This window comes from Octodon degus, unplaced genomic scaffold (assembly GCF_000260255.1).
Source record: "Octodon degus isolate 3935 unplaced genomic scaffold, OctDeg1.0 scaffold00048, whole genome shotgun sequence".
Classification (NCBI taxonomy): Eukaryota; Metazoa; Chordata; class Mammalia; order Rodentia; family Octodontidae; genus Octodon; species Octodon degus.
This window is the reverse complement of record NW_004524624.1, coordinates 9061409-9075236: the sequence shown is the minus strand read 5'-3', so window position 1 is coordinate 9075236 and position 13828 is coordinate 9061409. Positions and strand designations below refer to the sequence as shown.

The window sequence follows — 13828 nt, the reverse complement described above, 5'->3', positions numbered from 1 at the left end:
AATTTTTTAGTAAGGGTCTACAGGGTCTCACTATGTAGAACAGACTCATAGTGATCCGCCTGTGTTCAGCCTCCCAAAGAGCTGGGATTACAGGCGCGTGCCACCACACCATCTCAAGGGTGAAATTTTTGCTCTGCAATGTTTTTTATAAATTTGTTTTTAGTGCCTTTTTGGTTGTTTAAAAATGTATTAGTACAGGGTCTACTTACTATACAGATCGGATTTGTAGTGATCCTCCTGTTTTCAGCCTCCATCTTAAAAGTAAAAATAGCAATAGCAATCAAGACACTCAAATACATAGGAATAATACTAACAAGAAACATGTAGGGCCGACCAGATAGCTCTAAGCCTTCCAGGACCGTTTCTTCCAGGTAAGGGAAGCCCGTGGTTTGGGAGCCCATTCTCTCAGATGTCCTCCAGCCTCAGGCATCCTCACATTTGTTTCTTAGAGCAAGGGTCCCATCTAAAGTCTCCTGCCTGTCCCTGAAATAGTGCTGGTGGGAAAGGGGACAGAACCCATGCCAGCATCTCATGTCACCTGTGCTAATATCTAATCTGCACTACAGCCCTTCCCACACTTTTCTCCGGGTCTTTAATGGGCCCAGGGAGGAACTGCAGTCTAAACCCTCAGCTTTGCCCCTGCAACCTAAAACCTCCACGCCACTTTCTTAACCTCTGTTCTGTGGGACCTGTGAGGGATTTGGACACCTAAAAAACAGAGAAACTTTTTTTTTTTTTTGTAGAACCGGGGATTGAACTCAGGCCCTTGCACTTGCCAGGGAAGCACTTATTCCACTGAGCCATCTCCCCGGCCCCTAAGAAACAGTTTTGCTCAAAGCATGTACCAGATATTCTCAGGGGGATTCCAACTCAAAGGTTGAGGATCATTGCTTTGCAGGACTCTCATTCTTGCATCAGTGTCCAGTAGTGATGAAAGAAATAGAAATTAGGAATTAGAGAAATAATACATCAGGGAGCAACATGGGGAGCCCTGGGATGACACCAGAATACTTTGGGTCCACAGTTCTTTTAGCCTAGGTGGGACCATGACTGACATGGAAGAGAGGAAGAGGAAGGAAGGTGGGATGAGGTGACCTCAAGAAGCCTCTGTAGGGGCAGGCAGAAGGTGAACACAGTCAGTGAACGCAGAGAGCTCATGAGTTGTTTCCCCATACTGGAAATGCCTGAGCAGTTGCCTAAGAAGTTGATAAATTTAGGACCTAGAAAATGAACTAGAAAATCGGAAGCTTGCTTTTTAAATCAGAGGATATCCATTGCCAGGAGACAGGCCTTTCCTTTCAGTCTATCAGGTCCTTTTCTGCTCTGGTTCACCCATCCCTATGGCAGAGGCAGTCAGGATATTGGGAGGGGGTGGAGAAGAAAGAGGACAAATGAACAACTTCCTGACTCGGGTGCATTAGGGAAGGTAAAGGAAGATGAGGCTCAACAGCTGGTGCTCCCTTCCATAGAAAGCTCAGAAGGGGGGCATGGAAGATGTCACCTTTGTCATAGATCATCCTGCAACTGAGAGGTCTTGGGTGGAGTGAGTATGGCAGTAAGGTAGAAACAGATGGGAGTTTGGGCCAGCCAGATAGCTCAGCGGATTAAAGCTCCAGTTAAGGCAAATGCAGGGACTAGGGTTCCATCCCTGGTATGCAGTGCTAGCCCTGACTCCAGGGCATGCTGAGAAGGTGATTGAGACTGGGTGTGGTGGCTCCCACCTGTAATCCCAGTGCTTGGGAGGCTGAAAACAGGAAGGACCACTATGAGTCTGGTCTGTATAGTGAGACCCTGTAGACCCTGTACTAAGTACATTAAAAAAAAAAAAAAAAAGAAACATGGGGTTTCAATCAGACAATGCTGAGCTCAAGTGAATGCTCCTTATTAACTAGTTCTATGCACTCAAGCAGCGGAATCTATTTGACCTTCGGTTCCATCAGCTCAGTTGCCTGCCTGTCTTCTAGGGTTGATGTGAGGATTAAATAAGAAAGCATGCATAAAGCCGCTTGGCATAGGCTAGTCCTTCCAAATGTGTCCTCCTCTCAGCGCATCTCCACCCCACCCCAGGCAGAGCCTTTGTTGAATTGTCCCCTACCGTGTGGTACCATCACAGCTATGGTAAGGGACTAGCTTGCTGAGGATGAGACCAACCTTGGAAGTACTACGCACATTGACCTTGTTCCATTAGCAGGCTTTACCTGTTGGAGGTGTCCTGGGAGAAGGTGAAAGGATGGTGTGGAGATTAACCCTGCAGGTACCTCTGTGAGGTGTGAACGTTTCTGGGGGAGACTTCATCCACCAGAGAGGCCCTAGCCTGTGTCCAGGATCAATCATAGTATCTGGAGCTGTATGGTCCAGTACAGTAGCCACTGGGCATATGTGGCTCCTAGACACTGTGTGACTGGGGAGTAGAAATATACATTTATTTAATTTTAATTAATTTAAAATTGAGAACTTGATTCATTTATTGGAAAATTTTTAACTGGAACAACTTGAATGCGTGACTTTTTCAAAGATGACTTTTATGAAATCTAAATATAGATATTTGTGGTAAAAATTTAGTGACTGAATTGAGGTGCCTTATAAGTGTAAAATATACTATCGATATCAAAGACCAAGTATAAAATAATGTTAAATATGTTATTACTGATTTTTATATGGGCACAGTGAAATGATAATAGCTTGGGTAATAAATGTAGTATTAAAACTAAACCTGCTTAATTTTTATTTTATTTCATGGAGCCACTATAAATTTGAAATTAGGCATGTGACAAATTTTCTTCCTCTTGCCTATGTGTGTTCCAGCAGCACCTCCCTCTGCCAGATACTTTACTGTGCCAGTCGCCCGGGGCCCCAGCAGTGCTGTTTCCGCCCTTATCTGCATTGCAGAGAGAGGGCAAGTAGAGTGAGGCCCGCTGGTGCCCAGCTCCCAGGTCCCAACCTAATAAGCTGCTGGGCAGAAGAAGAGAGAGAGCCAGGTAGGAGGCTGCTGGTTGCTGAGCGAGTGTGCAGGGGGCTATGGGCTCAGGCCTGCCACTCCTCAACAAAGTCACTTTCTCCAGGCTCCCATTCACCTCTGCCCCACTGAAGAGCTTTGCCTCCTCAGTGGCACCAGCTGCCCTCCCCTGTCAGGCCCAATTTGAGCTGGTGCTCGTGTAATGAACAGGCTCTCCTCAGAGCAAGGACAGTGACAGCAACTAGAGAGCTCGAGATGCCTGCATGAGGTTTGGCACGGGTGGGCGGGGACTCCACAAGGATGTGGGGCAGAGGCTGCTGCAGAAGGCTCCCGGAGCAATCGCGTGATGCTCCACTGTCTGTCCCTCCTCTCGCTCCTCTCTGTCCTCTTCTACTCCTAGTGTTCTGCTGATGCTGAGGCTGTTGCCCTGTCCCTTCAATTCCCAGCATCTGTATTTGTTCCAGTTCCCAGCTCTGCTTTGTCCTCTGAGGCACACTCCATCGTACTCAGCAGTTCTACCACTCATTCCCCTTCTCCGTCTGGGTGATGTCTGTCCAGAGGCAGCTTCCCACGAGGACTCTGCTAAACACAGCGGGGGCGGAGTTGCTGCAGAGGGCAGTGGGAAGAAGCCAGGCAGACTGTGCCCACTCCTCCTTTTCCTCCTCTTTCACTACATACAGCTTGCTTGGCCACCTTCCCCTCCTCCTCCAAGCTGGGTCTCCCTCCTCCTAGGGATGCAGTTTGTTGCATTTACTAGTTGTTATCCAGGAGATTCCTTCCGGTCCCCCAGGGAACTAGGGGTCTCTGGAAGAGGAGTGACTAGAAATATAAAAGAAGGGAAGGAGCTAGGGGTCCTAGGCTGGGATTTTGGCATAGGCATCCCTTGGAAAGTAGAGCAATCTCTCCTCAGTTCCGGAAAAGGAAAGTTAAAAGGGAAATAACTGTGACTAAAACAGGTGGGCAGCATGGGTCTCTACCTTCACTGGCAGGCTGGGCTAGGCAGAGGCAAGCTCACCAAGATACTCATCAATGGGCTGCATAAAGGGGAGAAAGGAATAAACTGAGGTAAAGAAAGTTCCAGAGATCCTATTTTATCTTGTTTGTGACTGTGGTGGCCTTTTGGCAGCAGGTTTAATGATCAGACAGGAAGGTGGTAGAGGTTCATGCAGACAGCGCCAGAGTGTGGTCTGCCCTCCCCACCCCACACGTGCACGCTTTTCTCCTTAGCCTGAGGACCCCTGGCTCTAGTTCCTTGCCCCTTGAGGCTGGGGCTGGGCTAGTGGGGGGACAGCAGTAAGGAAGGGGAGACTGTGTGGGTGAGGAGTCAATTCCATTAAGCAGCGGTTCTTTCTGGCCTCACCTCTGAAATAATCTCATGGCTGGGGTTGGCAGATGGTATTGGTTATTAAAGTTGTAAGTGTGTGAGGAAAGCCTGGTGGTTAGAATAGCAGACTGGAACCTTGGTCACGGTTCATATGTGGCATGTATGTGTTGGAGGGGTGGTTCAGGGAAGGCTGGGCTAATTACAGGTCTGTATCTGCAACTCCCTGGGATGCTCAAAAAAGAGATGACGGTGTCACCCTCAGACAGCAAAAGCACAGGGCAGCAGTCCTTCCACTGGCGTCTCCAAATGCTGGCACGGTGCAGAGGCAGATGCGTGAGATCTGTGCTGCTCCGGACAAGTCTGGCCCAAAGCAGCTTTGTTTCTGCCTTCTCCCTTCTGCCTGGAGTGGACTTTGCTGGGTCCTCAGGGTGGCAGGAAGGTTAGAAGAGCTTGGCAGTGACCCGGTTACCCCCGGAGTTCTTATCCCCAGAGGGCCGAGGTGCCACAAAGTCAAAGGTCATGTGGTGTTTGACCCGGCCCTTGCCCTTGCTCCAGAGGGCAATCAGCCCAAAGCAGAGGGTCACTGAGGTAAGAAAGGGGAGGAAGCCAACTGCTAGCACCATAGCCACACCCCTGCTGTCCAGAAAGAAAGGCCCTGGGATCCCCGGCATGGTGATATTGGGGTCAGAGACTGTGCCATTCGGTGGTTCCACTTGGGTTACTTCCAGCCAGGTCCTTAGGGAGTCATTCCCAGCTACATTGCTGACCACACAGACATAGGCCCCCTGGTCCTGTAGCTGCACTGAGCGGATCTCCAGTGTCCCATTCTCGAGGACCCTGACTCTCCCAGCCCTTCCCAGCCAAGGCCCCTGAGGCCTCATCCAGGAGATGGTAGGGGCTGGGTCTCCATCTCCAGAGCAGGAGAAAATGGCATGTCCCCCCTCCTCCACAATGACCCACCGAGGCCCAGACGTTTGGATCAGGGCCGGTTTGCAAGTAAAGTGCCCTGGAGGCAGGATGTCTGAAAACTCCCTCAGGTTCTTCCCCTGGACATGCTGGGGGCCAGCGCAGGCAGGAGGCGATGTGCCAAAGTCCAGGTGGTGGCGCAGTCGAAGCAGCCACAGGAGGCGGCAGTCACAAGTTAGGGGGTTGCCAGACAACCTAAGGGTGACCAGTTTATCTGGCGAAGGGAAAGCTGTTTCCTCTAGTGTCTGAAGGGAGTTGTCCGCCACATCCAGGAGGTGGAAGGCAGTCAAGCCGTGGAAGGCGTGGGCAGCAATGGAGGTGAGGCCCGCCCCCGACAGCCGGAGCTCTTGAAGCCGCACCAGAGGGCTAAGCCTTCTGGCTGGGATGGCTGAGATTGGGTTCTGAGATAGATCCAGGACCCTGAGGAAGCTCAGGTGGTACAGAGCCTGGAAGGGCACTGAGCTCAGGTTGCAGTGAGTGATGGCCAGGCTGCTTAGATTGAGCCCAGACAAGCTCCCTGGGTCCAAAGCTTCCAGAGACGGCCAGTGGTGGATCTCCAGCTCTTTCAGCTGCCCCAGCCCCTGCAGTGCCCCAGCAGGCAGCCTCTCAATATCCAGTTCTCGGAGCCTAAGGGCCATGAGTGCTGGGAGGCGGGCAAGGGCAAGGCCAGGCACCATGCTGAGGTTGCAGCTCTCCAGAGTGAGGGTGTTCAGCTGCGCCAGCCCTGCAAAGGCCCCGGGAGCCACAAACACTAGGTGGTTGTCCCCGACCTCTAGCTGCCGGAGGCTGCCTAGCTCACTGAAAGCTCCATCCAGAAAGAGGACAATCTGGTTGAAGCGGAGGTCCAGCAGAGTGAGGGCGGACAAGCCTGAGAAGACCCCAGGCCCCATGATGCGGAGTCGATTGCCCTGGAGTCTCAGTGTGAGTAGGCTTTGTAGGCCATGGAAGGCTCCGGGCTCAAGTGTGGAGAGCTGGTTGTAGCTGAGGTCCAGTTCCTGGAGCAGGCCCAGTCGAGAGAGCATACCCCGCTGAAGCCCCCACAGGCGGTTCCCACTCAGGTCCAGGAGTTCAGTGTCCAGCGGGAGTCCCCCAGGGACAGCCTCCAGCCTCCTGTGGGCACAGAGCACTGCTCGGGGTTGGGAGGTGCAGTCACACACAGCAGGGCAACTGGTACTGCCCCCTCCAGGCAGGAGAAGCAGGCAAAGGAGGGGAAGCCATGGGGGCCAGGCTTGCTTTGGTGCTTTGGCCACATCCATCCCCACTTGAGTCCTGGAATAGATGATGACATGGCCCTTTTTGGAGAGTGGCTTCAGAAGATGACCCTGGACTTCCCTGGCCCTCCTTAGAGAGAGAGGAATTGTCTGTCTCTATAGGTCTATTATTGGCCAGGAGGGCATAAAACCAGGAAGCATTCTGGTGTGCCACCACTCTGGGGGTTTCTGGGGCTCCTCTTTAAGGAATCTCTCCTTTCCTTCCCTCTCCCAGTCCTGGATAACTGGTTCTGTGCTCATGGAACCCTAGTCAAACTGATTTCTGTGGAGAAAGTTTTATAGAAATATATCAGGGGGCAGCAGGGAAGGAACTCTACACCTTAATTGGGTTTTTCCTGGGTCTGTGAGATCCAGAAATATCTTGGGTCCACTTGCCTTCATAGCAACTTTCCCCAAGCGCTGCTCTGTTCCTCTTGGTCCATCTTTGTCTCCTTCTCCCCACCCCCACAGTTTTTGCTAAGGCCCAGGGAGGTCACATCCTTGGCCAGAGCGCTTTATAGTGACAGAAACAGTTCCTCACCTTGACTAAGTCACCAGTGGCTGAGGAACAGACAGGCCTCAGCTCTACCCCCAGTCACTGCCCTCCTTCAGCCTGGCCCAGGTCCGAGCTCTGGACCAGCAGATCCAGTGTCCCTAGAGGACCTGTGTGGACAACAGCCCAGGGGCACAGTAGCCACAGCTCAAGGTACAGAGAGTGTGCTTGATGGGGAAGCTGGGATTCCCTTACGGAAAACCGAAGCTCTTCCCTCCACCCCTGTGCATGGAGTTGGAGTATGAGGGGAATCCAGAAAGGGAGTCTGGGTGCCCACGTTTTTATTTCTGTTTCTCAGATCTGTCTTGAGTCTATCCTAACCCTAACCTAATCCTATCCTTAATGGTGTGCTGCTGCTAGTCTATGTGGGAGGCTGAGAGTGAGCACTTGCCCCCTTTGCCCTGTGCTGCATGCAGGAGCAATGTGTGAGGCAGATTGTGACCAGGGAAGGGAGAGGAGACAACATCTGACCAGACACTGTGGAGTAGCATGGCAGGCAACTGGCCCGGGCAGTGTACGGAGCCTGCTGAGTACCCAGGCCTGGGCAATATTAGGAGGTTGGTGACCATGATGACTGACCACTGCAGACTTGGCTGAGGTGATAGAGAAGGGACCTTTTCTGGTGAGGGCCCCTCAGTTTGTCCTGGTGTTGCACCTCGGATGTGACAGGGAACCCATGGGAGAAGAAGTACTGGAGTGGGCAAGGGCAGGCACAGAAATGGGAATGAAGACTGGTGTTTCTGGAGACAGCACCTCAGGCACCTAGCTGTCCCTGCAGCTAGGGGTCCTGACTGGTCCTGGGCTTGGGGGTCTCAGGCTTTCTGGGTCCTACTTCCTCCCTGGTCCCTGGTGAAAGATAAGAGAAGCAGTTTATGAGGTGGTGTGACTTCTGCTTCATCTACCCTTCCTTCTGGGTGATCTCTGGAGAGGCTGTCCTCGAGTTACTACGGAGAACTAGAAGGAGGCCAACAGAGGGGTGCAGGAAGACACCCTGAGAAATGAAGGCCAGGGGCAAAGGCTGCCCTTGTTCTGACCTAACAGGTATCTCCGCATGCCCAGAGTTCTCCAGGGAGAGCAGCTCCCAGCCTCCCTCCTGCTCCCTGGGCCTGTTCTGGGAAGTCCACCTGACAGCTAGCTCTTCATCACAGCTGCTGCAGTTCCTACTCATCCTCTCTGCTCTGCGCTCAGCAGAAGTGCAGTGAAGCGTGTAAGGCGGCTTCCTTTCCTCCCACTCCTATGAGTTTCCTCTTAGTTGCCGGAGCCTGCTGGGCCAGGGACTGGGGGACCGAGGGTCCATCTCTCTTTATTTATAAAGTGGCTAATTTAATCACAAGGCTTCCCTTGCCAACCTTTGTGGCTACATAACTGGCTTCCGGCCACTTTGCAGGGACAGCTAGGTGCCAGAGCCACTTCTTTCTCTCCTTCAGAGGTGGGGTCTGGGACATCACCCTTTCAAGGGAGGGATGCTTCCTCCTTGCCTCTATGTGACAAGTCCAGAGAAACAAGGGAACACCGGAGCACTCTTTATACACACCTGGTTGAGGAACTGTGTGAGGAACCGTGCCCTGGGGGAGGATCTCTGGAATATCCCACAGACTGGGGAAAAAAACCTCCCTAGAAGTAGAGGGAGTACTGGGGAGAAGAGAGGGGAGGGCTTCTTGGAGTCCTCCCACCTAAGGCCACCTGGGGCATTTTAGTCACACCCCTCAAAGTCTTGTGGGGCTGGGATTAACGGGGATCTGGGGTGGGGTGGAGTCGGGTGGGGAGTGGAGTGCAGCTGCCTCTTTCATTGATAGGGACACTGGTCTGGCTTTGTCTCTGAGAATATTACGGAAAAGGGCAGCTGCGGCTTTGGGACAGAGAGTAGGGCACTTACCAGAGGAGCTGGAGGGTGACATCAAGTTGGCCACTGCATCTGTCCAGGGCTGAGGACCCTGTCCCATTCGAGCAGGTCCTCGGCCCCTGCACCTCCCCTCTGTGCCTCAGTCCCCACGGCCCGCTGTCCCCCTGCCTGCCGCCAGCCGCTGCTGTTGCTGCTGCTTCTGCTGCTGTGACCGTTGCTGCCAAGACTGAGGGAGAGAAAAGAGCCAGGAAGCATATCTCTCTCTCTCTCTCTCTCTCTCTCTCTCTCTCTCTCTCTCTCTCTCTCTCTCTCCCTCCCTCCCTCCCTCCTTCCCTCCCTCCCTGTCTGTCTCTCTTTTTAAACCAGGCGAGAATGAGACTGCAGCAATCCTGTTGGTGCAAAATAAATAAATAAAGCACCAGGAGGGCTGCAGCAAGTGCCACGATGGGGGGGGCAGCGAGGAGGGTGGCAATGCGGGAGGGGTCTGCAGTAGAGGCTGCATCTGCGGTAGAGGCTGCAGCAGGGGAATCTATGAGGGTCTCTCAGATATCACCCCTCTGGAGAGCTGGAGACCTCCGGGGGCCAACCACCTTCTAGGGGACTGTCTTTTAGTCTCCCAGCTGCAGGGTGATTCTGTGCAACCTCTGTGGGTATCATTGATGGGAAAGTTCTCAGTTCTCAACATTCCCCCACCGCCGCTGCCCACCTGCCCCATGCGGCTCAATGTGAGGCAACTTCAGTGGGGTTACCCGAGGACCAACTCACTAGCCTCCCCTCAGCTGGGGAGAATCCCAGAGGCTGGAGTCCTTCACTAGGAGTTCGAGCTGCATAGTGAGACCCTGTACCAAATACTTAAGGAAAAAATGCTGACGGATTGCTGAGTGGACAGAAAATAAGACTGGACAGCCAGCATGTAGGTAGTCAAATTTTGGCTGTTCAACACACACACACACACACACACACACACACACACACACACACACCCCTTTTGCCTTTAAAATAATTTTATAAAGAGCGGCACAAGGTAGATTTTGTTTACCCAGCTAAACCCCACCCCTGAGAGAAGAAAACAAATTCTCTTCCTATCATCTGCTGTTTGTCCCTCCCAGGAGAGTCCACAGCTGATATAAAGCCAAGAGAAGTCGGGGCAAGATCACAACAGGAGAAACAGGTCCTGCTGTGCCTGGTCTCCTCCTCCCGTGGGAGTCAGCAGCCCCCCACCACAGGGGCAGAAGGGCATGGCCTTCCTTTCTCCATGGTGAGAGCAACGCTGGGGTCAGGGCTAAGGAAGTCTTCCTGGTGCTGTCATGGCCTTCGGGTTGACCCCAGTCCAGCCCTGCCTGCTTCCCAGGGTGTTCTTGTGATAGAAGACCTCTGTGCTGGGACGAGCTGGAGACCACCCCATCTCAGTTTGGCGGGCTGCAGTCCATGGAAACATTCCCAGGGCCCTCTGCACTGAGTTTCTTTCTTTTTTTCCTTTTTGAGACAGGGTCTCGCTCTGCAGTTCAGGCTGGTATGAACTTGTAGCCTTGTAGCCCAGGCTGGCCTTGAACTCGCAGTGACCCTCCCAAATGCTAGGATTATAGGCGTGAGCTATCATGTCCAGCCCGTATTGAGCTTCTCCCCTTAGTCACTAGGATTTCTGAGCTGTGACCTCAAGGATGAGTGATTGTGTCACATTGCAAGTGTCTATGAAACTTGCAGGTTGAGTTTGCATGCTTTGCACCTGTATGTGAATGTGTGTCTCCGTTCAGATTTGTGCTAACTCCTAAAATCTATTTTTAAAGTGCCTGTAAGAAGTTTGCGTTCCAACTCTGTATCTGTGTCATGTCCTTGGCCTCCATTGTACCCTCTCCCACACCCAAATCCTTTAAAACAGTTACCCTGGTCCCTCAGCTCCATTCCATCATGACTCTACCATATCCAGTTTTTAGACCCCAGGGAAAAGGGCAGGTATCTCGCAACTTCTTTGCTGAATTGAGAGGAAGGAGGAAGGTGCAAGTTCTAAGGATCCAGATTCATGTTATATACAGCTCCTTCTGGAGCCCGGCCACTAAGTCTCTGAGCTTGATCCATCTCCACTAGCTGAAGCGCATGGGGAAAGGCAATGAGGTATTTTAAAGACCCACTCCTAGCTTCTGAGCCCAGAGTTGAGTTCTCTTCATCCAGGGTGTCCTGGATTCTCTTTGTTTTCTTGAGGGCACCTGGGTCCTTCGAGAGGTCCTTATATCCCACCCATCCATCCACACTCCCAGAAGCCATGGTGGAGGCTGTGGGGGCTGTGGGGAAGGAGACAGGACAAGGCTGAGGCTGAGAGGGCTTTCCTCCATTCCCGCTCTCTGGCTATTGTCTCCCTCCGGGCAAGTCTGGGGGCACAGAACCAGTCTCACTCAGCGTTTGCTCACTCCCAGAGAACAGGTGGGGACCACCTTGTAAAAGTTTAGGGAAGAGATAAAGATGGGCTGAGGGTGGAACAAGGTCCTGGGAGGTCGCCAGAGTGCTGAGGAAAGAAGAAAAGCATCCCTCCTCCAGGTCACTTGGACAGCCCCTCGGGGGACTCGATTTCAGTGCTGAAGAGTTCCTTGTAGAGCGGTGGGAAGGCGGCTTGGACCACGATGGGGTGGAGGTGCTGGAAGACGTGCAGCTTTTCTACATGCTGGCTGCACAGGCTCCGCAGCTTCCCTTTGGGCGGCAGCTGGTGACGGGTTAATGCAGAAAGAAGGTCAGTACTTCAGAGCTCTCCCTAGAGCCCTTCCTGGCCTGGGATAACCCTCTTTGCTTTCTCCCTGTATGCTTGGCACTTTGGGACCCCTGAGTCTTCTGGGCAAAGCTATGTATGTGTCCAGAAGGTGACATGATAGGTGAATGGATGCTGGGTGAACAACCCCCACCCCCTTGTGTTCCTGCCACTCCTGAAACAAACCTTGTTCACAGGCCCTTTGTCTTTGCTCGTGTTTCTCCTCTCATCTGGATTGCCTCTCTGCTCTTGCTTGGCTAATTCCTACTCCAAGTGTCACTTCCTTTGGGACTATTTCCTTAAGTCCCCTACACCCTGTCTGGATTAAAGGCCCTTTCTTTGAGCTTCCCACTGCATAGCACTCACTACACTGTCAGAAAAGACTCCAGTTTCTGTCTTTCCAGGCTACGTGTGAGCCCCTGAGGTAAAGTTAACTTGTCTGCCTCTGTCTGTTCTATAGCTATTATAGCATGTGGCACATGGCAAGTGCTCAGTGACTGAACTAAACAGACTTCCTAAGCAGTTATCTAACACTACAAGTAGTAAACCAAGCCTGCCAGCTCTCAGCCAGAGGGGACATGGAAAAGACGCAGACCAAAAGCCAGGCACAGGGGTGCACACTCACAATCCCAGCTAGTCAGGAGATGAGGCAGGAGGATGCAAATTCCAGGCTATCCTGGGCAATTAATTTAGTGAGATGCTGTCTCAAAATAAAATGAAAAAAGGCATGGGCATGTAGCTCAGTGGTAGGGTTTTGTTTAGCATTCATGTGGCCCTGGGTTCAACCAATGAGCACTGCAAAGTGTGTGTGTGTGTGTGTGTGTGTGTGTGTGTGTGTGTGTGTGTGTGTGACAGAAACCCATATGGAGACAGGCAGGGACACATTACAGGACAAAGGGTGAAAACAGAAGCTATCTCTTGCAGTATTCTATATAACCGTGTGAGGCTTAAAAAATACCTCTCTACACCTGGGTGTGGTGCTGCAATCCTAGTAGTCTGGAGGCTGAGGCAAGAAGATTGTTGTAAGTTCGAGACCAGCCTGGGTTACACAGTGGGCTCAAAGCCAGCCTGAACTGCATAATGAGACTCAGTCTCAAAAAAACAAACAAACAAGCAAATAACAACAACAACAACAACCAAAACACCTCTCTCCACATATTACCTCATTCCCACAGCTTAGTTTCCTAGGAAAGAGACAGAAGAGAGCCAGAGGCATGAGGACCCCTTCATAGCTCTTGAATTCATTATTTTTTACATCTACTACTTTATTGAGGTTGTCTAATCTATTGCAATAGCTTCATTTCTTGAGTCAACAAATATTTGTAAAGAAACTATACGATTCTGGGTTGGGCAATGTGATGGACTCTGTGATGAGATAAGATCTCTACTTTTATTAAATTTATATTCTAATGAGGAAACCAGAAAATAAATACAGTTAAATGGCACACAGCAGTGCTTCAGGAAATGATGCATAGCATACATAAGATTGTAGTGTTAGCTTGCTCCAGGAGGTCACATGGCAAAGAAGCTGTCATTAAGCAACACATGACTGTATATGGTATATTAGATGAGTTCTTTACAGGAAACTAATGTAGGGTGAAGGATACAGGGATTATTGATGGAGTAACTGGTTAGGGACAATTTATTCTGAAAGGTAGAGAAAGCCATTCAGAAAACATGGTGGTGTATGCTTATAATCTCAGCAATCAGGAGGCTGAGGCTGGAGGATCAATACAAGTTCAAGGCCAGCCTGAACTGCATAGCAAAACCTTGTCTCAAAAAGACCAAAAACAAGGGCTGGTGAGATAGCTTAGCAGACTAAGTGCCTGCTTAGGCAAGCATAGGGACCAGGGTTTGATCCCTGGCACCATATGCTGCGCTGGCCCTGTCCCAGGGCACGCAGAGCCTTGACTGAGTCTGGGTGTGGTGGCGAATGCCTGTAATTCCAGCACTGGGGAGGCTGAAAATAAGATCGGTATGAGTCCAAGCTGCGTAGTGAGACCCTGTGCCACATACATTAAAAAATAAAAATTAAGGGCTGGTGAGATGGCTCAGTGGTCTAAAGCACCTACTTAGAACAAGCTTGGCAGAGCACAGGGACCGCGGTTCAATCCCCAGCACCACATGCCAGCCAGCCTGCCCCCTGGTGGGCTGAGCTGGCCACACACACACACACACACACACACACACACACACACA

At 51.6% G+C, this 13828-nt stretch overlaps 2 protein-coding genes across 4 annotated transcripts in view; both read right to left on the bottom strand.

Moving 5' to 3' along the window:
• Window positions 1-4462: 4462 nt before the first annotated feature.
• On the bottom strand, window positions 4463-9034 carry Lingo4 (leucine rich repeat and Ig domain containing 4). Of its 3 annotated transcripts, XM_023716575.1 has the most exons (3): window positions 8926-9015; window positions 8584-8663; window positions 4721-6515 (listed from the first exon to the last, which is right to left on the bottom strand). In XM_023716575.1, the coding sequence occupies exon 3, from the start codon at window positions 6500-6502 to the stop codon at window positions 4721-4723; it is 1782 nt and encodes a 593-aa protein (XP_023572343.1). In that variant the 5' UTR covers window positions 6503-6515; window positions 8584-8663; window positions 8926-9015. The 3 variants fall into 3 exon arrangements, with proteins under 3 accessions (XP_004632393.1, XP_023572343.1, XP_023572344.1); XM_004632336.2 differs by lacking the exon at window positions 8584-8663 and having other exon boundaries at window positions 4463-6515; window positions 8926-9034; XM_023716576.1 differs by lacking the exons at window positions 8584-8663; window positions 8926-9015 and adding an exon at window positions 7629-7710.
• Window positions 9035-11328: 2294 nt separating this feature from the next.
• Rorc (RAR related orphan receptor C) overlaps window positions 11329-13828 on the bottom strand; it is a 26398-nt gene continuing 23898 nt past the window's right edge. The window contains exon 11 of the mRNA XM_004632334.3: window positions 11329-11587. Coding sequence (XP_004632391.1) covers window positions 11426-11587 — 162 coding nt within the window. The 3' untranslated portion in view covers window positions 11329-11425. The remainder of the gene's footprint in view (window positions 11588-13828) is intronic.

Excerpts from the sequence above, each read along its gene's own strand:
- Lingo4 (XM_004632336.2), bottom strand. The coding sequence starts at position 6,502 with ATGGATGTGGCCAAAGCACCAAAGCAAGCCTGGCCCCCATGGCTTCCC.